The sequence below is a fragment of the Seriola dumerili genome, unplaced genomic scaffold (assembly GCF_002260705.1).
Source record: "Seriola dumerili isolate Sdu_G_001 unplaced genomic scaffold, Sdu_1.0 BDQW01000147.1, whole genome shotgun sequence".
NCBI classification, from domain to species: domain Eukaryota; kingdom Metazoa; phylum Chordata; class Actinopteri; order Carangiformes; family Carangidae; genus Seriola; species Seriola dumerili.
In genome coordinates, this window is record NW_019174402.1 from 2,885,931 (window position 1) to 2,909,764 (window position 23,834).

Sequence of the window (23,834 nt, forward strand, 5' to 3'; positions counted from 1 at the left end):
CATGCTGATTTCTCTGTGTCACACGCATTTATTTCTTTGGTTTTTGTGTGTTAAGTGCTTCAGAAAAATGGTTAACATCCTTTCTCTGCCCACCCACACTCACATAGTCAAACTGTTAAAAAAAAAAGTTATGTTTGGCAAACTTACCAGATAATCAACCTCATTAAGGCTGTAGTCTACAAAACATGCAGACTAAATATGTGTAGGAATAATGTGTATCAACATGTAGCTTTCATTATTTTAATCAATTAGTAAAGAGCGACTGTTTACCCAAAACAACTTGGGAAATACATATTTGCAATGCCATTGCAATTTGCAGCAGTCCATTAGAGAATCCATGGAGAGGTAAAATAGAGGGCACTTAAACGTAAGTAAAAGTCAATGTTGAATTATTGCTCAGTCCATTAGTACAAAAATATAAAGATATATGAACAGATCCATAGCACCCCATTAAGTAAATCAATCTTTTGCTTGACCCTGATGACTGGTAGGTGATTGTGCAGACTCTTGTCCACTATGATGATAGTCTGTGGTCACCTTAAATATCCCATCTGTGTACGCGCTGCTCCCTTCAAATCCACTGTTAATCCATGAACTTGCGGTTGGGGTTGGCACCAAACAAGTTCACTCTGATTTCAGGCATCATCTGTCAAAGGTAAAGTAAGGATAGAAATGAGAAACACCCACAGAAAAAACTAAAATAGGACAAACCTGAAGAAATGATTGAAGTAACTTAGTGAAGCAACATTACAAATGCAAGAGAGAGGCTTTATTAAATAATATTTTATAAATAATATTGTAATATTTTTTACAAGGTGCCTATGCAGTGATAATGCTCTTGTGTGTATCTGCAGCTGTGTGTTTGAAGCGGAAAACATTTGGGATACATACTCAAAAAACAATTCCTCTAACCACTCAGACAGTTTATCTGTGACAAGAGCAGTTATTCTACACACAAAGCATGAATGAATACATTCTAATTAACTTACAAAAGCAAAACAAAGATGTTTGTAATTAGTACACAATCAATTCTCCAGCCTTTTCTGAATCCAACTCAATGAAGTAACAACCAATTAATGTTGTTAAATGAGCGGTTAACATGACCAACCACTATTTCAACTCCCACACCTTTAGATAATTAAGCTCACTGGGAAACCTAGTGTGCTCTGCTGCCCTCCACAGGCGAGCAGCAGAAAGTACTTGTATTGTGTCATTAAGATCAGAAATTATGAATTTAATTTTGGATATATAGTCAGAGTTACTCTACCTGATGTGCCATAAGTTCTAGCCTGCTCTCCAAAGTGTTGGACACCTTGATCTTCCCATTATCGTTATACACTTCTACTCCCCCGCAGCTGTTAAAACAGAGAGTAGACATTACTGCAAATATGAAAGGACCAAACTCAGCTTACGTCTGTCTTTTGTTTCACCCTCTCCACTATCAATCGTAGTCGCTATGAAAATACAGTCACAAATAGTTACAATAAAAACTAAGGAATCTGACAATACATTTTTTTTTAAATCAAAGTGGAACAGCTGATGTTAAAGTACATTCATTCATCTTACATTTCTGAGGGAAGAAAACGTTCCTGGTCAATTCTGACATCTATGTTGCTCTTCACTGCCTCTTTGTAGATAGGAATGTTCTTAATAACCGCAGTCTGTCAGGTAATAAAATAGAAACACACAACAGTATCAATTATCATGAATGTAAAAAAGAGTGCAAAGACTCTTGACCCTGTGCTCTCCTATATAAGCTGTTACAGTAATCACAACATACAACACTATAGTCAGCTCAACCTCACCTGAACCATTTCCACATCCTGCTGTCGGCAGCGAATGGTTACCTTAGGTTCCAGCAGTTGATAGAATCCCTGAAAAGTGAAAAAGCACAAACTGAGGAAACATAGAGAACCAACAAATCACTCAGTTTTCAGGGTGCAAGAGCAATTTACCTGAAGTAACAAGCCCTCCAATAGGGTGGAGTACCTAGCAGGATCCTTTGCAATCTCTCCAAGTCTTTGACGGGCCTCGTTCAACAAATCCTGAGGAGGGAAAACATAGAAAAAGTCTGCAATTTTTACAGCTTACTTTAGATCACTTTAACATTACATGTTGCTCATAAAAACCCTTATTCAGATACTGTTGAAGTAAGGTATATAAGTAAGCATATAAGTAAAGCTTATATAAATATAGGAATTTGTGTTTAAATGCTTGTCTGTCGTGGACCATGGGACCAATGAGGACCATAAATTAAAATCCATTCACTATCTTACTGGGGTGGTGGGCTGAACTGAACTGAACTGAACTTTGAGGAATTTCATGCAGGATTCAAAAGGACCAAACATAAGCACACGTGGACACTAATGGCATGCATAAATATGCAGACACTCATGAATGCAGCCCTGTTGTAGTTGTAAATCAGTTGTATGACATGAACTGAAATGCAAGTATGAACATGATGTCTAACCGTGATCATGTCGTCACGGGCCCTCAGCACCTTCAGCCTTGCTTGGTTCATCAGGTTCGACATCTGGCTGTGACAGTGCGAGAAAAAGTGGATGAGTAAATTGGCTGCACACGTTAACATGTAATACAGCATGCCTGTCTTTACCATAAGAGGTCAGGACAGAGGGAGGTGATGTAGTTACAGTTTAATTTTACTGTTAAATTTATTTACACACCATGCCAAGGGCAGCACCCTGAGATTTAAAAGACAGCCATGACAGTGGGGGTAAAAGAAAATGTGGTAAGAACTGATTCAGTTTGCTGATGCAGCTCAGATAATTATTTGCTCTCTTTCCTCTATGGACTTCTCTAATCTGCCAAAGTCACTAAAAATGTAAAATCGGTCAGATTCAAATCTGTAATCAACAATGCCTGACAGAGACAGGCAAACTGAGACAATAGCTGAGCTCTAAACAGGAAAAAACAACCGTGGTGTGGTGATGCATTAAACTATGTTTTGTGGAGATTCCAATACCCCATGATCCTATGTCTCTCACTTCAAATCAATGTGCCCATACACAGGATATGGGAAGGCTTCTACTGTTTGTCATTGTTTAGTAAAGCCAAGGATTTCAAAACGCTGAAGTCACCTCTAATGAATCAAAGGGGGTGAAACAATAATTTTATTACGCTTTAACTTAACTTATATCTCTTTGCAGATACAATTTTTAAATGCTAATGAAAAGTTAATCACTAAATGCCTAGCAACTCACATTTTCTTATGTTGTTCAATCTGCTTTTCCTTCTTTTCATAGTATTCCATTATTTTCACCCTCTGAGTCTGCACCAGACGACCTTTCTCAATGTTGAACTCTTCCTCCGCCTGTAAACAGATGGGTATGACAAGACCCATTACTAGTCACTGAGAGTGCTTATGTGCATACTAGTATCCTGGTTATGATCAGGTTTTTGGAGTATCCTGGTTATATTTTGTGCATGTAAACAGCATATCATGGTTTTAGAAACCTGAATAAAACCTTATCCCAATTTTTTATTCTGACAGAAACCAAGATACTGTAGCATTTAAATACATCATCTAGGTTCCTGAACCATCTCATAGTACCTGAGAAGGTGAGATGTCAAGACACATCTGCAGGCAGACAATCAGAAACCTGGATACTGTTACGATCATGTATACAGGGATATGAGTAACCAGGATTTTCACACCCCATGTAAACACCATATCCTGAATATAATCAAAATCAAGGGTCAAACCAGGATACCAATGCACATGTAAACAAAGTAAGCAAAGCAAAAATCATAAGATTGACTGGTTGACAAGACAGACAGACAACCTTTCATTACCTTAGCATCAATCTCTTCAACTTTCTCATTGGCCTCTTGTTCAATGAAGGCCATCATGTGCTTGATCTGCCACACAAAACAAACATACAAGAGATGTCACACAAAGTTCAAACTTTACAGATCACGTTATGTTAATTTTCTGAATAAAAGTACTTCAATTCACAATTCATAGCAAACATATTATAACATACAAAAACTGTCTCATTACTCCGAAAAGATTCACATGGCTTGTATTAATACTGTATGTCGGGAACGTTAATATGTAGCCATTCCCGACAGTCTGTTTCAACTTCACACATGTAACAAAACAATTCTGTCAAATGACTGTTGAAACAGTTAGTGCAGAATAGTAAACAGCTGTAGGTACACGTAACTGTAGTTCAGGGTTTAGCCCTTTGGCTAACGTTTGACATGTTTACCTAAATGTATAACCAAGTCACTGGGACAAAGTTAGATAAATTTAATCTAAAAAATTCACGAGCCTAACATTGTCTACTTTACCTGTTTCTGTACGTCGGCATCGGTGAGCGCCATGTCTGTTATTAAAAATGTTTTGTTTATGTAAAACCTGTAAAAACACTAAATCGTCTCGACCACTCGAACAGTGCAGTAACGCAGAAACAGTTAGGAACAGACTTGTCCTCCTCTTGTAAGTTTCACGTCGAGTTAACTACAGAAGACGAAACACAACTTCCGGTTCTAAAGTTTAAAATTACACGCGTATTTAATGGATCGAGTCCTTGGATTAGGAAACAGTTAAGCGCCCATCCTCTTCCATTTTTTATAGCATGTTGACACACACTGGTCACAGCGTTTTCTAATGGTTTCATATTAACGTAATTATTCCATAATATTTTCATTCAATAACTGTGATGCGAGGGTGCAGCGAATGGAGACTCCAGTCAGGAAAACGGTTTTGTCCTCGGACCCTGGACTGCACGGTTTCTGAGGGTTTTTGTGTAATTTTTGTTAACCCCGGCCATAATGTAATTTGGTCCCTCATCTTTGAGGTTTATAAAGTTGTTGATATTTGCAGCAGAAAGTTTCTGCAAAGGTAATTTAAGGTAATAAGCTTATCATTTTCATTTAGGAGAAGTCACATTTTAAACACAGCATTTTGTTGTTAGCTGGTTGTTAACTACTACATTCCCATGCTCAACTGACATTGTGCACTTGCGGTTGCTAGGATACGCTGGGCAATTTTAATCAACGCTCGGTCATCCAAAAATATCACACACTTTCACTTTAATGTTAGTGTTACTTTATCGCTTAAAAAAGTTAAAACACTGTCCGCTACTTAACGCGAGTGTTATTTTGAAGGTATTGACAGGAAGGTTGGTGTTATATTCTGGCTAGCTTGTGTAGATTCCAAAGCACACTGTGTACTAGTGCTACTGCTGCCTGCCAGTGGTGGTCTGCCCTCTACAGCTACTGCTGCAGGGGACTGTGTCGCATATTTCCATTCAATCTGTCGTCTGTCAGCACCTGGTTGCCTTTGGACAAGGACGGTAAGAAATCGGCTCAAACTGGACTTAACTACAATTAAGTTTTGCGTCTCCGAAATAGCACCTAAAACATGTACCGTTAAAGCTAGCTATAGCTTGCATGTGTGCTGAGGGGTTCCAGTAACGACTCGTCTAACCAAAAACGGACTTGTTTGTGTAGCAAACCATTTTCTAATTTGACAGATAATTAGCTAATGAGCTATATGTATTATATTAAATGAGTATGATTGTATAACGTTAGCTATTGGAGCATACTGTCATTTGGATAAAACTGAACGATAATATTACGATATATTTTACTTATATTCTACATAGGCTACTAAACTCGTTATGATATTTTTATTTAAACATTGGAACGTTGGTATTAACTGTTTTGGAACTCCGCTAATCAGCAAGAGGGTTTATTTTGACAGTTAAAACCGGAAGTTTCTCTTTCATTTCGCAAACTTGTCACTTATCAAACTTTTGGCCCGCGTGGTGGCACCTCATCTCTGGAGGACGATGTGAGATGATAAGCTTGGACTTAACATTTGTTGAGTCAGTGAGAGCATTCTTACGCCCAGCAAACCTACAGGAGACTAATAGTGAAGTTCAGCGATATCTTAATTTCCACTAAACATTTGCTCAGTAAAGGCTTTTATTGAAGGACTTTTCACGCCCATCTGCCCGCCACGTGTGTCATGTAAGTTAAATTGTGTCATGATGTGAATACAAAAAGTACCAACTATGGGACTTTCGATTTGTGCTGCTCCATCTATGTCTTCTATTAGCAGCCACATTGTTCCAAAGGCATCAAAAATGACAATTAATGATCAATTGTCAAACCAGCGAGCATGTCCACCTTACACAATGGGCACAGGACATTGTGACACGGAGTGGGACATCCGTTTTATGTCATACATGCAACAGCTGTTTCACAGTTAAACAACAATAGTCATCATGATTTATAGCCAGAGTCTGACATGGATTTCCTTATTTTTCTTTGTTGATGGGTGCCTTAGCCAGAATTGACTGTACTGCAGATTGCATTGATTGTCACAGTGACAACTCATTATTCTTCTTCTGGCTGTCATTTTCCTCAGGTGAGACGTCCGGCTTTGACTGTGAGAATTAATGTGCCTGAGAGTCTGACATAAGTCTGTTCAATGGCTACCTCGGGCTCCATCGTTTCTGCCTCCACCACTGCCGTTGTGCCTGAGGGTTTCCATTATGAAACCAAGTACATTGTTCTCAACTACCTGAGAATGCTGCCTGTTAGTAGATCACACACGCTAACCACAGCTCAAGGTAAGTGGAAAGACTTTAGACTTTTGATTCTCTTCATGTTGTGCAGTCTGACGTATATAGGGCAACCCTTATACTTTTCGGATTTACACTGCACACAAATAGATTTGTGTGCATATGCACATGTAACAGAAAATATGCCGGGTGTGTGTAGGCAGGTTGGCACCTGTTTACCAGCTTAATTTAGCTTTCTCTTACACTGACTTAAAAACTCATCCAAAGACTGTGCCCATGTACACATGACATTAATGAAGTGGTCAGTGCTTGTAAACGAATACATCTAAGCTTAGCTGCAATAATTTCAATATGTTGTTCAGAGTAGCTGAAGACTGGCCTGTCTTCACAGAGGGTTTTATAGCAACCTTGTGCCATGACCTCAGGCTTGCAGCATTCCTATTTTCCATCTTGTTCCCTGTGTGACTGGAATGCAAAAAAAAAAACAGCAAAGTATTTTTTTTATTTGTTATATATATATATATATATATATATATATGACATTTGTAATTCTTGTATAAATCTTTGTGTGTTATGTGCTGTTAGAGAAACAATGTATGAAACTAAATCGCACGCTTGCCACCAGCATGTTATGAGTCTTAATTTCTGCAATGAATCTATGGCCACAGCATGTTAGTGGTGAAATAAATTTTATTGATTAAAGAGAGTTGGAGGGTAAGACAGTTCTGCAGGATTTTAGGTCAGGCATGTCACTCCTTCTGTCTCGGGATGAAGAACAGAACTATATGGGGGAAAGCAAAAAAAAGAGAAAAAAAGCAGAAGGAGAGAGGGGAAGTCCTCTATATTTCCTGTCCCTTTTTATTGTTGTGTGCATGCTTAGAATGGGTGGAGAAGGGCAGATGAGTGGCTGATCCCTGCTTTCCGCTTGACCCGGTCCAATTTCTGACAGCCTGTCATGTGTAATCACCGTAGGATTACTCACACGCCAATGGACCAAAGCGAAATAGTTGGCCGGCTAGCTGTCTGGCTGAATGCTGAAACAGCACCAAGCCCAGGAAAAACCAACACTGGTCCTCAGGGTGTTCATGTATGAGCTGCAGTGATAGAGAGAGTGGGAAAGGGGTTGACCGAGTGTCCCCTTGTTAAAAAACAATTTAATTTCCCATGTGTTAAATCAATGAAGAATGATATTTCAAAGTCATTTGTACTTCATTGCTATTGGCTGCTAGTCCCCAGTTTAGCTGTGCTGTCTCAAACCAACAGAACTAATGGAGTCCACATTCCATCACAGTGGAAATAACCAATGTCATTGGTTTGAGCGTGTGAAGAGGAAAAAGTGTCACCCTTCCTTATCAAATGACTGAAGGATCTTTCCAGACTGAATGGCTGCATTCAGAATGGGTTTTGTGTGAATGTGAAGGCTCGCGGTCATACACCCAAGCAGCCTCCAGCATAAGTTCTGCACTGGTGTCTTGTGTGCACGTGATGACAGAGCACCACTCTCAGCTTTTTCTTCCGAGTTCAGCGACAACATTCTGAGGAGGAGGAGAAGGGGAATGACTTGAAAGTAGAGGGTGTTAGTATTAGTCTGCAAACATTTTTTCCCCACCAGGAAAGTCGATGTATGCATTTCTGGTTTGTATGGAAAACTGAGCGTATGTAGTCATGTCAAGTGTGCAGGAGTCATTGGCTCATCATTACGGTGGAGTCAAGGAATGGTATGATATTAGATGTCTGCCGATACCAAGTCAGATCCAATATTTATTCTTAGTTTATGTTTCTTTTTAAGTCCTAAATGACACAGCTGTACAATGCACACTAAAAGTAAATTTTCCCTTATTTAACCAGGTAAATGACTTGTTGGAGACTTAAAATCTGCTTTTCAAGAGATTTTCGGCCAAAAGGCCAGCATAAGAACATTGTTAACAACAAAATACCAATAAATACAGACAGCATAAACAGACTAAGACAAGTGTCACACACACTACGAAAGAGCATACAAAATATTCAGTTATGATGCAGAAATTATAGGGTAAACAGTTTTTTTTCTTTAGTGGTTTTGTGTAATAATTTATAAAGTGCTGTGTAGTATTAGTGAAGAGTCAGCTAGTGTGCATCTGTGTGTGTGTGTGTGTGTGTGAGAGTGATACAAAGGGAGTGAAAGACAGTTTGTACGTCATGTGTCTATCTCTTTCAGGAGATGGCCAGAATGAGAGAGAGAGGACTGTAATGATAAAAACGCAAATAGAGGAAGAGCTGAGGCAACTGGAAGATGAAATCACTGCCTGTAAGTGGACACACACACGCAGTTTTCTTCTGAACACTAACACTAACACTAACACACACACACACACACACACACACACACACACACACACACACACACACACACACACACTACTTCAGTGGTTGTTCTCAAAAAAATGTTTGGTTGTCAAAATAGAATTAAAATTAATTCTCAAGTCTTTAGTTTATGGGGTCAAGTCTCCATAATGTTTTAGAAACAACGTGTAGACATTCAAGTACATATGCAGATGTATGCAAACCTCAATAATGATAGTTTAAAGGACAGCACTCTGTAGATAAATGAAAGGAAACACAAACTCAAAAACATCAAGGCTTTAAAACTTTTTTTTGTCAGTTGTAAATTCTCTGGCGACAGTTGGTTTGTCTGTGCAAAGGAATTCAGAAGTCAGTGTTGGTGAATGTAAAACATGACATCTATGCTGTGTTTCTTTACATAGCCACAGTTCTCTGAGTAGCATGACTGAGCCCAATTTTAGTAGTAGTAGAGAATTTCTTTTCTTCCTGACAACTCACATCCTTAATTTGTCACAGGAGATCTTCCCAAAGTGAGACACTTATTCATGCTACTCAGTGAACCATAGTTACATAAATAACCCAAACTTTCATAATAACCTTATAGAGTCTTTCAAACTCTTCATGTGCAGTCTGAAAAATATATTTGCATAAATTTAATTTCTATCTTTCATTTTCTCACTAGTCCGTCTGAATCTTCATTAGATTTTATGAAGTGTCCAGAGGTACCATCTCAATAAAATTTGATTCAATTTTTTTTTTTTTTGCCTTTCTCTGCTGTTACCACCCCAGCCTTTACCACCACAGGCTTCGACCGCCACTCATCGCTGGTGTTCAGTCCGGCCAACCCAGAGACCTCTATTGAAGACTGCCTGGTTGTGATGGGAGACCGGGTGGCCAGAGAGCTTGACACATCCCTGGCAGAAGCTGTACACACACTACTCACAGGGTTAGTTCTGCAGAGCTGTGACCATATTTGAGAAAAAAAAATTATTGAATTGATTTAAGTTCACAGGGAAATGCTGGTTTAGATAAATATGCTGCCAAAACAGCATCAGTTGTTTCTGCTTTGAGATTATCACTCCTATTACTCCTACTTCTTACAAATGGGCAATCCAAAAACATGCATTTCAGAGGAAGCATTATTGTGTGTGTCAGTGCAGCAACCACACTATAATACTGGTTGCTTTTTATTTCACAGTATGGGGAAAATGATTGTTCCACAATCTCAAAGGAATGACAAAGTCAGTGTTAATATACTGCGGCTGTAGTTCATTTTCTCCTGAGTTAACTCTTGAACTTTACAAGTTATGCAGTCAATTGAGGGAGTGTAAACAAAGGAATGTAAACATAACTGTGACAAAATGGCACAGAAAGTATCAAACTATAAACTAAAATATTACACTGGTAAAGACAGATAGGGTATAAACAATGGCATCATTTCATAGCCCATCCATATATGCAGTTTTCTTCTAAACACTAACACACACACTCACACTCACACACTCATTCACTTCTGCTTTGCAAAACCAGACAAATTTGGAAATCCTGGAGTCACTGGGAAAGGAATGGTCACACACTGCTCAGTCATAATCGTAACCCAAACATGTTGGCTATTTGCACTGTATTGAAATATGTACTAGTATTTGCCTTTGGTTGAGAGTGAGTTGCAAATGCACAATGCACGTAATCCCCAGATGCTCCAGTAGAGCAGCTTAGTGGCTACTGGGCAACTTCCAACTGTGAATGAGTGGAACTGTGTGAGAGTGGTGTGTGGGACATGGTGGCAAAAGAGCATTCATAGTTGGGGAAATTCCCCAGAGAGTACAAAGTGCCTTTTGGACGACAACATCAACGACAACAACAAATTTAATGTCCAACCACATTTATCGATCAAACCTCAGTGTTTTCAGTCAGGGATACCTATGTCTTGGCATCTAAATATGTTTTTGTAAAATATGTTTTAATATGTCCTAAACAACTAGGTGTCAAACTCTTGTTTAATACCAGCGATGACGTCTGTGTGTGTTTCAGGCCTCTGGACTACCAGAGATTCAGAGACACAACACTGATTCTCTCAAGACAGACACAGGGAGGCTGGAGCAAGGTGAGCAAGTCACGAGTTTAACTTGTCCTCTTTATACTTTTTAAAATTGCTCAACACAAGCAAAAGGTGCAGCATTTGTTCTGTGCACTATTGTCTTTTTATATATTTGGTACCTAATGTCTCTTACTAACTCTCCACTGCTTTCTTTCCTTCTTTTTGTCTCCCCCTTAACTATGACTTCTACTCATCTTTCCTTCCCTCTCTCCCAGGTGGTAGTGCCTTTGGTGCTGCTCCAGGCTTTACAAAGCGAGGGACAGTCTGTGACAACTCTGTTGCATCTGGGGGTACGCTTACTAGAGGAAGATGAAGCTGACTACATTATTCAGCAAGGGGGATGGGTGAGTTTTACGCACGCAATGGAGGAAACCATAAATGCATACCAGTACATTTTATTCTTAACCACCCATAAATCAAAAATAACTTCCTGTTACTGTACTAAGCCTATTTAGATGAGCGAGAATTTTAATTACACTAACAAAAAACTATTCCTGAGAAGACTCCAGAGTATAAATATACTTAAAAATGGTGCCTGTTAATTACTTTCAAGTTACAAAGATGGTGATACAATCTAAAAGGTGAAGTATAAGTTCAGTATAATAAAGAGCAGCAACTAGTTAGTGCTTCTTAGTTGTATTAATGGCTAAATATTTTGCAAGATTGTGCCAGGGGTAGCTAGGATCAAATTTAAAGTTGGGATGTAGTGCAAAGTGAACAGGAAAAATGGTTAAAATAAATGTACACGCTTCTAAATGGCCAGATGAGGGCACCAGTGGGCTACCTGTATAGTTATTTCATAGCCCAGACTAAGTCCCTGTCCCTTTTGAGATCTACAACAACCCCATAACTGTACACATGAGATTCAAATGTACGTACATATGTACATACTGGAATAAGTATTTATGATTATAATAAAGCCTCAACAGATAGTGTACATAAATAACCTGACAATATTCCAGTCTAATTAACCTTATAATTCTTTCATTAATCTTATTTTCATTCACTAGTTTTTACTCTCTTTGTAGGATAATGGCTTGATTTTAAACTAAACCAGCGACCCCTGTCTCAGTCCGGAGTCCTATGCTGTAACTTTAATGTGATGTCCCTGGTGATTATTTACATCATTAACATTAATCTGTTGACAACATTCAGTCATGGTTTGGACCAAAAATGTGCTTGTATTTCTGTGGCTTTTTTTCTGTAAGAAAAAAAAAGCATATTGTATTAAGATGATAAACTTGTTCAAACATTGAGTCATCTTGGAACTTGCAGTTCAAGCTGTGCATGTTGCAACTGATACAGGTGAGAACATGCTGAATATAAAGCAACTCCAGGGTGCAGTTTACTCAGGAATATGTCTCCTTACTGTTCCCTATGCTCACACTTTACATGTTTTCATATTCTCCTACATATGCTACTTTTGCTGCAACTTTTCTTGTGATTTAGATTTGCATTCTTTTTTCAGTGATGATATTGGCGTGGCTTCAGTTCTCCAATGTTATAATAAGTGGAACACTGCGTCACAGATGGCTCCCTATGAACCAGGTCATACTGACGAACAGTCACGTGACCTAACATGTTAACCGCTGCCCTGGTCGCCATTACCTCATTGTCATGATGCTCAGCCTGGTTTTCATGCAATGTAACGTGTGCGCTGGGTACAAACAAAGCCACATTCTTGCTCTGCGTTATGTCACAGGGGATGAACGGATGAGGGACAGGATCAGCAATGGAGGCATGAAGAGAGAAGAGGAGGGAGAGAGAGAGAGAATGCATGAAGAGACTGGTGATAGGAAGGGAGGGAATACGAGGGAGGGGAGGGGTGAGAGATGAGGAAGAAACGGGGTGGGCACGGTGAGAGAGCATAGTGAAATCTCCATTAGTTTGACAGCTGCCTCTAAGTACACTTCTCTCCAACTGGCTTTCTACCTCCACTCCATCTCCTAGACTCTCTTATCGTCTTGACTCTCTATTCAAGTGTAAACCAGGGGGTTGCAAGACTTTGCATTGAGGTAGGATTGTTTTATTTTGGTTGTTAAAGCAACTACAGAGTGAGATGATTTAGGTTGATGTTTATGTATGAGTGTGTTCTCTGAGAAAGAGTGACTGTGCAGCGGCAACAAACCTTCTGCAGATGCTAACTGCTAAAAAATGAGGAACATCAAGTTTTTTTATATTAGAAAAGAGACGACGGAGAGCAGAGACATTTACTCGTTTATTCATCCTTTATCACATTTTGTTTTGAAACGATAGAAGAGAGATCTGCACAGATTAGTACCGGTCCCTTTTCTGTGATGAATTGTTGGAAAGTGGATATTCTATCTATTCGTCTCGTCCTCTTCTAGGACATCGTTGTAACAGTAGTGCAAGTGACGCACAATGCAAGGTTTGGGTGGCTCTCATCATTGCCTTTTGTTTAGTTACACCCGAATACAATAAGGATTGTTATGACCCTAATGTGGTGTACACTTCATTTGGCACGAACAAAACCAACAGCCCTCAGACAGCGGACAGCCAGGGGCGGATAGGAGAAGGACATGATTGGGGAGGGACAAGGGGGGAGATGGTGCAAAAAAAAAAAAGGCTTACATGGTGAAAGAGATTCTAGTCTGTCTGTCTGTCTGTCAACTGTTGTTGGCCTGTCCTTCAGGAATCAGACAGCTGTGAGGCCTGAGTGCGCACATCAGCCATTTCATATTACAGTCCTTGCGAGTGTGACGTAATATGACGCCAGAGGTTTTCAAGTGTCAGACTGACAATTGCACCTGACCTCCTGGCAAAGAGAAAGGGATAATGAAGACATACATTATTTGACTATCAAATTATTATCAAATATGCTGCAGTAAAAGCAGCAGATCTTAAAGGGCAATCAAGGAATTTCTATAGGCCCTTAGTTTTATGGTGGCGATAGCTGCTGCTGCTGCTGCTGCTGCTCCTGCTGCTCCTGCTCCTCCTGCTCAGCAACCGTGAAGATGCAGTGATGATATTTTAAGGACAAGGTGCTGAAAGGGTTCCAGTCTGGGCCGAGTCAGGGCACATCACGCTGTACAGTGTAACAGTGCTCCCCCCCGTGTTACGTAAGCACCCTCTCAGCAGCTCCAGGGTGAAATAATGTGCATCACTGTGCCACTGCACCAACATGAGACCGGACTAGAGCAAAGTGCCTGAGCAGGCAGAGGAAGCCCCAAAAATAACTCTAATAATCCTCTAAAAACATCATCACCAGGGGCTTGACTGGCCCACTTGTAGCTTGCTGCAAAACTTGCTACAGCAGCAACACACTGGCTGACTGCCAGGGTTTAAACAGGGCAGCTGTCCATTTCTCTGTCTCTCTGCCTATCCATGAGTCTCACTGCTGCCACAACACTGTTAATGATGACCGGCCAAAAACCAATATTTACTGATGCAAATTGCGTAGCTGCACACAACAAGAGACTATTGCATCAGTATAAAAGGGAATTAGCCCAAGGCTCTCCCAGAGTTGTCAGATTGCATCAGCAAGTTGTCAAAATAACCATGCTTTGTCTTGGGCTGTTTTATACTGCTGTCAACAAGTAACAGTAATGTGTGGGCATGTGAGAAACTTAAGGTGATGAAGTGTTCCCTAAACATGATGATTAAATAGAAAATATACTGATGGAGGTAGAGATTTTTAATGTGTTTTTATAGCATTTGTTTGTGGGTTTGACAGTGTTTTCCCATAATAATGTCTTACTGCTCCGTTTTGGGTTAACGGAAACATGTGCACTCACAAATGTAACTGTACAGCAGATATTCTAGTGAAGTATTTAAAACTTCTGTGTTTGTGGTGATGGAAATTCTTACCATTTAGTTTTCATAGCCATTCTGCATTATAATAAGTTAGTTTAATGACCAGAGGCCGGCTGAAACCTCTTTTTTTGAAAAAAAAAAAAAATGAAATGGGAGCTACAATTAGGTGTTGATGAGTCCCTCTCAGTCCTTGGTCTCAGTCAGCTGCTGTGTGACCTCTTGCAGTGCTTGTCCATTTGGAACAGTGATGACATAATCCCCATAAATGTTGAGCGTGCAAATGAGCCAGTGAACATTACATTGATCAAAATAATCACAAAATTGAAAATTGTCACTGGTTCACGCCAGTTTGAGATACTGTAGGATAGTTTGACATTTTGTTGATGTAGAAAGTGTGCTCTTTGTAACAACCCAGATCTGATGTTTGGATTTGCAAGTGGATGCAGCATGTTGACTGTATGTGGGAGTCATGTGCCAATGTAGCAAGTACATGTAAATGGTCACAAAAATGTAGCAACTATTTTCCTCATTGTTTGTTCAGGGTCTTTTTGGCAGCAGCTATGTTACCTGGCCCCCGTCAGGTGCAGTGTCTTATGTCAGCGCAGTGTAAAGTTGTGTTAAGAGTGAAGCACTAGTCGACTGTACACCTCTACCTCAGGAATGTGGACTTGTTTTTATATAGTTTGTGTTTGCCTCAGGGCGAGGGTGGAGAACTGTGGAACATGCCTGACAACAGAACACCTCTTAAAACTTTAGTATGTTTCCCAACAACATGGACCTCTCAAGCAAGAACAAACATAGTTCAGTGAGTGAGTGATTCAGAGTGGATTGTCTTCCTAGGTGTGTTTTTCTTTCATTATTTATTCTTTATGTTAAATTATTGCTGCAGGTTTCAAAGGAGTTTGCAAGAATTGCTGTTTGTTATCATAAATCTTTTTGTGTTGGGTGTTGTTATTAGTTACAGAGCGTCTAACTTTGGACTGTGCCCGTTTAGATGGTGCATTTTTCCTCTATAATTTTTATACTTAAAGCTTTGTATAACAGCTACCACTAAACTGCCTAAAGTTATAGAATAAATGGTTTATAGTTGCTAGCTTGTGTGCCATAGTTGGGGAAACCCAGTTTGTATTATTCATTAATGACAATGCAATTTCCACTGTGGCACCAACCACCTTTTGAGGTTTAAATGTCGGTTTGGATTTAGACCAGTGAGAACTGGTTGGTGATGGTTGTTGATTATAATTGTTCTTGAGTAAAATCAGCATCATTTTGCTGTCGATTTTCTACCACATGGCAACCCTGTACTGTCCTGTCCTGTTGTGTCCAGCTGATGGGGAAGCTGTATCCTGAGGGTTTTGTGAAACACTCTTGCTCTCCCACATGCAAATCAGCTTATGGAGAAAGCGAATGTTGGATAATGATGGAGCGCTGCTAGATTTAATCTCTCTCCTGCGTCCCAGGATGCAGCTTTGCACCACACTGAGTGTCCTTGTAAGGAAAATAACCTTCACAGCTTGGCTGTGTCATTAAAAATCATCTTTACATAGGTGATCACTAGTTTACATATGCTTCTTCAGGAGTTGAATGGTGTGTTGATCAGATGCAAATTGGTGGTTATGGACACTGTAAAGAACATAATGTCCTATTACCATGTTGCCAAATGAGAATGTTGCCTTTGGAGCTGCTTTCTGCTGTCAGGACCTTTCATGTGCCGCTCAGACAAACACACAATCTCTCCCCCTCCCTGTTAGACAAACACGGCTGTGCCTACTGTCTATTTGAATCTCATCTGTTCAAGTCACACCTACGTGACACGCACTGCAACACAACAGAGAAGCCTGCTTGTGACAGATCCAAATTTAACTTCAGCCTAATGAAGTCCAGTTCTTTATCTGTAAATGCAGATCAGTTATTTATCACACATACAGCCTTGTCTCAGCATTTTTCATCTGCTAGATTCACCTGCTCAGACCGATGTTAGCTATGCCAATGTTGTGGTTCTGTGTATAGCAATCACTTTTGGCCTGCCTGAATTACCTCGGCTGCTACCGAGTGGACTTCCATGAACATTTGTATAGATATTCATGGTCCCCAGATGATGATCTGACTTTGTTAATCCTCTCATAAAAACGTTGTATTAACCTATTCATCTATTGTTATGAATATAGAAGCTGTTTGCCCTCAAGATAGTGAGCATGTCATTATGTATCTTCTTCTTTGGCCTATTTTTGAGCCACATAATGTAGATTCTGCACCACTTCCCTGCACACTCAGCAAACAGAGAGATATGGCAGTTTTGTTATGACAATCCAGCTGTGGAAATTAGTTTGAGCTTTTTGATATTATGAGGTCAAACATGAATTCACTTCAGCAGACCTTTGTGTTTGATTCAATTAACTTACATGGGTTTTGCATGAGCAAGCTGACCTCTATGGCAGTTACTCATACCCACATGATCATGATATGCCCTTTACATAATAGGAAAGCATTAGAGATGCTTGATCCAGTGTTGGGTAGCAAGCTGCTTACCACAAGGTGGCAGAAAAGGCTAACTTAAAGAATGAAGCAGTGCAGTGAATGCTAAATTTTACTTGGTGTCTAAACCCAGAAATCTGATTAGTCATAGGAAGTTCAGATGGCATAAGTTGATTTTATGATTCTAAATGTAATTTCACCTGTGCGATAGTTCACATACGTTTCTGTACTAGTATATGATAGTTAATTCTTGTGATTTTCTTGGAAGAAATTGTCCTCCATAATGTCACACCCAAAGAAAAAGCTCACAATACAGTACAAAATATAAATATATCATCTTTGCTCCTGTCTGTCTACCACAGGGTGAAATATTCAGGCTTCAGTCAGAAGAGGAGCGAGGTGTGACCATCGCTGAAGACAGCAACGACATTTACATCCTCTCAGGGGAGCAGCATCCTGACCAGCTGAGCCCTCCTTCATCGCTCCTCTGCACTGGAGACAACAGCAGTGAGCAGAGCTCCTGGCAGACAGAAAGCTTACCTGTGTCTCTGGCCGGCCACGAGTCTTGGGCACAGGTTGGTGCAATGGACCCTGAAGACATCAAGAGCCTGGACAGCAATGAGGGCGTGGCTCTGGCCGAGGAGCGCAGTGAAAACAACTCCTCAAATTCGGACATTGTCCACGTAGAGCGCGAGGAGGCTGAGCTGCTGGAGGAAGGCGGTGAAGTCGGAGCGATAGAGGAGAGCATGATGAGTGTTTTAGGCACAGAGAGCGAGCTGGCCGAGCTCAGGGAGGAATTCAGGGACCAGACTCCACCTGTTCCAGTGTCAGCCGAGGCAGACTCCACAGCCCCGGCCTCCCTGATTTCATTAGAGGAGCCAGTTGTAATAGAGACGCCTACAAGCTTGTCAGCAGAACCTTCCCTCATCTCCTCAGAACCAGAGCTGCTTCCTCCGGCCCCTGAAGCTGCTGCCCCTTCTCCTGCTGAGCCAGAACCTACAGCACCTTTATCTGTTCCTGCTGTGGAACCAGAGCCTGAGCCAGAACCAGCTGCTGCCACTACACCAGTGCCTACTGAGGTGGCACCCCCATCTCTGGACAAGGAAACCCCTTCAGCACCAGCAGGGCCTGACGCCACACCTGAACCAGCTTCTGAACCAGAACAGGAGCCGGAGCCTGTAGCAGTGCCTCCCCAGCCAGAGGAGCCCCAGCCAGAGCCAGAGACTGCGGCAGAGCCAGCTGTGGCCCCGCTGGCTGCACCCCTGGTCTCGGACGCCACAGAGGCCCCTGTAGAAGCCCCAGCTGAGGAGCCTCCAGTGCAGTCGGAGCCGGTGTCAGAGTTCCCAGTGCTGCTTTATGGAGGTGCTGCACTGGTGGCTCTCGCTGCTGTAATGGCATACGGTGTGCTAAGCTGCAGGAGGAAGTAGAATAGAGAAGTATCTTTCTCAGGGGAGGAGAATTCAAATTACAAGATGTTATGGTAGAAATAAATGTACTAGTAAGCACATGGTGGGACTCTCCTTCCAAATCGTGTTGGCTTTATCAAATGAGGCTAAATTTTTTTTTCTTTGTTCCCTGCCCTGCTTTCACCTCATCCTCATCCACAATCCAATTGCTAAGAGTCCTCACTGCGTCACTCCACCAGGTACAAACATAGAAGGGGGAAAACAATGCACTCCACTCTATTCTTTATTTTCTTCCTTACTTGGAACTGTATGTTTAAATTCTTCAGTCTCCAGCCCTTCATCTCCTAGATTGGAAAGTGTGTGACTTTCATCCCTATCCTTTTAGTTTCTGTTGTGTCTGTGGCTTTACTGTTTGGATTGTTGTGTGCCATTTGAGTCCGTGTTAGCTACATGGAAAATTCACTGACAACACTGTTAGTTGGAGAAAACCTCAAAGTCCACATTTACTCTTGCTGTGTGAATTCAGGTTTTCTTGCACTCTCTCTTTCTATGCAGCAAAGTAGCATCTCTTTATATTTTTTTCCCTCTAACTGTGATGAGATATTCTGATACTTCCTCTGATAAACAAACCAAATGTATGATGGTATGGAAATGAAACCAGTAATTTGATTTTTTATTTGTCAGTTTGAAACCACTTCTGGAAGCAACAACAAAACAGGAATATTGGATACGATTTATGTTCCTTCTTTCCATGTTGCACAAAGGATTTCTATCACTTTACATGCAGCATGTTTTAGTTTTGTGAATTGAAACATTAGAAAATGATGTGCAAGGATGGATTTAAGTATTTGAATGTCTCCTAAGGTAAAGTACTGCTGCTGCTCTGCACACTTCAGGGTCCGGAGTCATTCTTTTGCCACCATCAGTATGTAAATCTGAAAATATTGTGAAGGCCCAAAAAACTGTCAATGGATTTTTCAATTTTTTAAAGATACCTTGATTTTTTTGGGTTGCCTATAAAAAGTCCTTGTGTGAACTGCACTATAACTTGTTTGCATTGAAGAGGAATGTGTCAGCCACTGCTTATGCTTACCATGCCAAAGTGAGCAGTATTACTCCAGATCAGGAGTGAAGTAGGAATGTAACTGCAGCGTGTGAACTCAGTCTTCCCTTTAATGAAAATCTATTTCATGGTTGAATTTACTGGATGGGCAGCTCCCCACTTAAATCACCTTTTCTGACCGGCGAAGTCGTCAGTATTTTGCCCTGTACTACTGTTTCTATTACTGACTCATGCCACAACTTAACGATGGCTTGTGAACCTGTCACTGTTTTTTTTTTTTTTTTTATTAGTATATCAACTCTACACTCTCCTTGGTGTAGAGGTAGTAGTTCACTGTGAGGTGTTGAAGGCAACAATCAGCTCTTTAGCGACAATCAAAAAATTATCAACCTCTTTCACATAAAGAACGCTGTAACGAAGATTTGAAGTTCTGAAAACAAAAAGGTTGAAAGCCCTCACTGCTGCCACCACACAATTTAAATACTTTGAGGATTTGGGGTTGTTGTTGTTGTAAGTTGTACCACCATGAGAATTCATGAATGGCTGTTAGAATATGGCATTGGACAGACACCGTCTTCTTTGATGCAGAAAGGATGTTTCCATGTATGTCTCAGTATTACACATTGTAATACCCACAGACTCAAACTACGCCTGCTTTCAAAGGGAAACTGTTAAAGTACAGAGCAGGATGGATGTCAAAAGGTCCTGACCGCGACACTTTGTACCTTGACTTTCCTACATTACACTGTTTGAAATAATAATAAAAAGATTAAACTATTTGAGCAGCTTTCTGTGGTCGTTTGTTAAAATGCTTCAGTGTGTAAATTTCAATTTTACAAACTTAATGTTTATAGGATACAAAATAAAATCTAAAAGTATTTATTTTATGATTGAAAGTAAACTTAAATCCCAGGAATAACACTGTTTATTTGTTCCAAGGTACACAATATACTGGCTACATTCATATACCAAATATAAAACTGACTGAATACAATCATGTATTTCAAGTATGGAATGAAAAGATACTCTTTTAAGCAAGACTTAAGATTAAGCATTAAGATTCAGAGCACATAAAGTAATGAAAAGCTTCAAGTGTCATTAACTCAATTTTCAATTTCCATTTTACAAAATTTGAAAATCAAATGATTCGTTATCACTTTCCTTTAGTTTGAAAAGTGTCAACACAGCTCCTTTCACAGTTGGACTGGTCATGAGGAGCAGGTGTCAGTTTCGGAATACGCTGTTCTTTCTCTGTTATTTCCTCTCAGCCTACGGTTCAAGAGTCACTGGGTACTTCTACAGATGTACTGCAGTGCAGTGTTGAAGAGGTGTTTCAGAAACCGTGGGGCCTGCTGACACACTCCCTTCACCAGGGTGAGTGTGAGGGCCATAATGACTTGCTCATGGGGTAGATGCTGTGGGACCCTGATGTGCCTCATAACCCACTCCACTTCCTGGGAAAGGTAGTTATTCCACTGCTGAGATACAAATAACAGAATGCAGAGTTTAAAATAAATCACTCACGGTTTATCATAGTGTTTTATAGCAGACATGGGTTACCTTGCTGCAGACAAAGACTACCACACTGTTATGAAATCAAATTAACCTTTAATTAAACATTACCTGCCAAATAAAAAGAGCAGAGGCATCATTTAATACAGCAAATGTTATATATACATTAAATGAGTGTATAGCTATTATTTAGCCCATCATCTACAAACTAAAAAACAAGCTGTGTCAGTACCCAAGTACCTCAGACAAATTATGGCAGATTAATAGTGTTCTTGGGCCAAAAAGCAAAACATTTGTGGATTATCATTTAAATCATCAGTTTAAACTCTTGTAGTATGTCATGGGACATTGCGCCTGTCACAAAAATTAGGGCATGACAGCAAATGCTTGCTAAGACGACTACTCAGTGATAAGAGAAGTTTGTCCTAGTTATTACAGATAATGGCCATCATATAATTTACAATTCATAAATCCCCTATGCTCAGAGCAGACTTACTTCATAGTTGGAGGCTGATATTCTTCTTCTCAGGTTCACAGTAGCCTGAGCCACAAATTCACGCTCAAACTGGTCTGCGATTTCTCTCAGCTCTATTGCAACCTGCTGAGGGGCTGCTGCAGCCTCATGGTTTCCTACTGGAAAACAAGATTGCCCAAACATCAGTATACTTGAGTCAACATAATGTTTAATGTCTCTGGATTCAACAGGGAAATTAAAGAAAGTTAAGTTTCCATAAGTAAACATACAGCAACAAGACTTATATATATATATATATACACACACACATATACAGCTGTCTCTTCCTGCTTTCACTTTGAGTCACAAGTTCCTTTGTTACTGTCACTGAGAACAGCCAGAGTGCTTTAAGGCTGCAATACAGTGGGATAACTTCTATAATATGTGGGTCAACGTGTATTAAAGTACAGATTTGAGTCTGTAAGTGGATTTATTTTTGATACATCCAGCCAAAGTTTTGCTTTGAGAACAATCAGCCACAAACAGAGAAACGTGAAACAGCTGATGTGATGACAGAGTTTGTTATGATACTATGAAACTAGCTGTAATGTCACAGTTTGAACTTAGTTTAGTTTCAGTTACTCACTAGGCCACTGATGTTCCACCGAAGGCTCAATATCATTTAGAAAGCCTGAGAAAGAGCTGACCGGATGACCATCAGTCTCAAGGTCACCATCGTCCAGGGTATGTATCCTGGAGCCATTGCAGTTGATGTCCCGGGTGAGATTTAATCCCGTGCCCAAAGAATGAAGCTCCTTGTTGTAATCTACGTTGCAACAGTCTGCTTGAAGGAAGGCCAAAATGACCAGGGCAGTGTTTTGACCACCACTCGTATTCAACAGCTCGTCCATTGTTGAACACTCTCGGCCTTTGTAATTTAGACAACAACAATGAGAGTAACTGCTCGTGTTCATTTGATTTATAGCAAGTCAACCATGTCGGAAAAACTGAAGTGTTGAGATTAACATTGCTAACCCCAGTCAAAAGTTCCATCAAAGAGAAAAGTGACTGAAGAAAAGTAACTTAAGTAGCGGACTCATTTCAACTAAGGATACTTAAACATTCATATCATTTATCATTCACAACCACGTACCATGTGAACAACGGAAGTATCATTTCCATGTTTCAGTTGGCTGTCTAGCTAGCTCGAAAGCTAAGCTAACGTTAACTTTCGAGCATCGAAGTTATCGTTAACATTACGCAAAAGCAAAATTACTCATTTTACTCACATTCGTTACTTGTGCCACATACGTTAGCTCTTCACTTCACACAAACAAATGGACTCGATTAGCGATGCGCCATAGATCACCGACCACTGTGCAACAAGCAGCAGATCTAAACAAACAGCAGCTCCTCAACTACATTGAAATGCGACGGCGGGTTGGTGGAGGGGGGGGGGGGGGGGGGGGGGGGGGGGGGGGGGGGGGGTTGGATCGTCCAGTGTATCATGATGCATTCAAAAACCGTCGGATATTCCAACATCCAACACTGCATTGCCATTTGATAGGATATTCGCTTCGATGAGCCCGCACATTAACCAAACATAAACCTCAGGACATCAGAAAACCACAATGGAGAGAGAAACAAGTAGCCAGCTGGAAGAGATGTAAAATTAAAATTTTCCTAAAGTTGGCAATGCATACGAGAGAACCTACAGTATGTCCAACTCATCTTTACTTAATTATAGCCTCAACATTTTTTATTTTTTTTTATTTTTAACTTTATGAACCAAGTTGATAATAGTAACGTAAGCGATTGACGGTCATGTGACTTTGGATAACTTTAGCGATATGACCCGTTTGCGAAAATTACTTCAAGGACAAAGAACTTTAGCAGAGCAGTAAAGTAATAATTAATAATGTAATCATGTGACCTGCATTAAAAGAAAACCAAATACAACGTGACGGCCCGTTCGTAGTTGCGGTTTCACACTGGCACAGACAGATCGCCGCGGTTATCGACTTCACTGGAAAGTTGCTGGAAAGTCCCTGCTTTGGATTTGTCTGACGATGTCAGACACAAGATAACAAAGAAATTAGAAAAAAAGAACCCCATCTGATAAAATGCTTAAAAATGTTTATTTACAATAAAAATGATATATAAAATAAGTCAG

At 40.3% G+C, this 23,834-nt stretch overlaps 2 protein-coding genes across 3 annotated transcripts; one reads left to right on the forward strand and one right to left on the reverse strand.

The window, feature by feature from the left end:
- On the reverse strand, window positions 1-4,454 carry LOC111225219 (V-type proton ATPase subunit E 1-like). The gene is made up of 9 exons (XM_022749960.1): window positions 4,315-4,454; window positions 3,814-3,879; window positions 3,222-3,331; window positions 2,471-2,537; window positions 1,956-2,045; window positions 1,806-1,874; window positions 1,567-1,661; window positions 1,268-1,355; window positions 1-646 (listed from the first exon to the last, which is right to left on the reverse strand). Exons 1-9 carry the CDS (start codon window positions 4,345-4,347, stop codon window positions 584-586), a joined length of 681 nt encoding a protein of 226 aa, XP_022605681.1. The 5' UTR covers window positions 4,348-4,454; the 3' UTR covers window positions 1-583.
- Window positions 4,455-5,213: 759 nt separating this feature from the next.
- Window positions 5,214-20,460, forward strand: bcl2l13 (BCL2 like 13). 2 transcript variants are annotated; one of them, XM_022749951.1, is made up of 7 exons: window positions 5,214-5,321; window positions 6,401-6,605; window positions 8,755-8,844; window positions 9,669-9,825; window positions 10,911-10,983; window positions 11,193-11,321; window positions 17,589-20,460. In XM_022749951.1, the coding sequence occupies exons 2-7, from the start codon at window positions 6,464-6,466 to the stop codon at window positions 18,651-18,653; spliced, it is 1,656 nt and encodes a 551-aa protein (XP_022605672.1). In that variant the 5' UTR covers window positions 5,214-5,321; window positions 6,401-6,463; the 3' UTR covers window positions 18,654-20,460. The 2 variants fall into 2 exon arrangements, with proteins under 2 accessions (XP_022605672.1, XP_022605673.1); XM_022749952.1 differs by lacking the exon at window positions 5,214-5,321 and adding an exon at window positions 5,848-6,000.
- The last annotated feature ends 3,374 nt before the right edge of the window (window positions 20,461-23,834 follow it).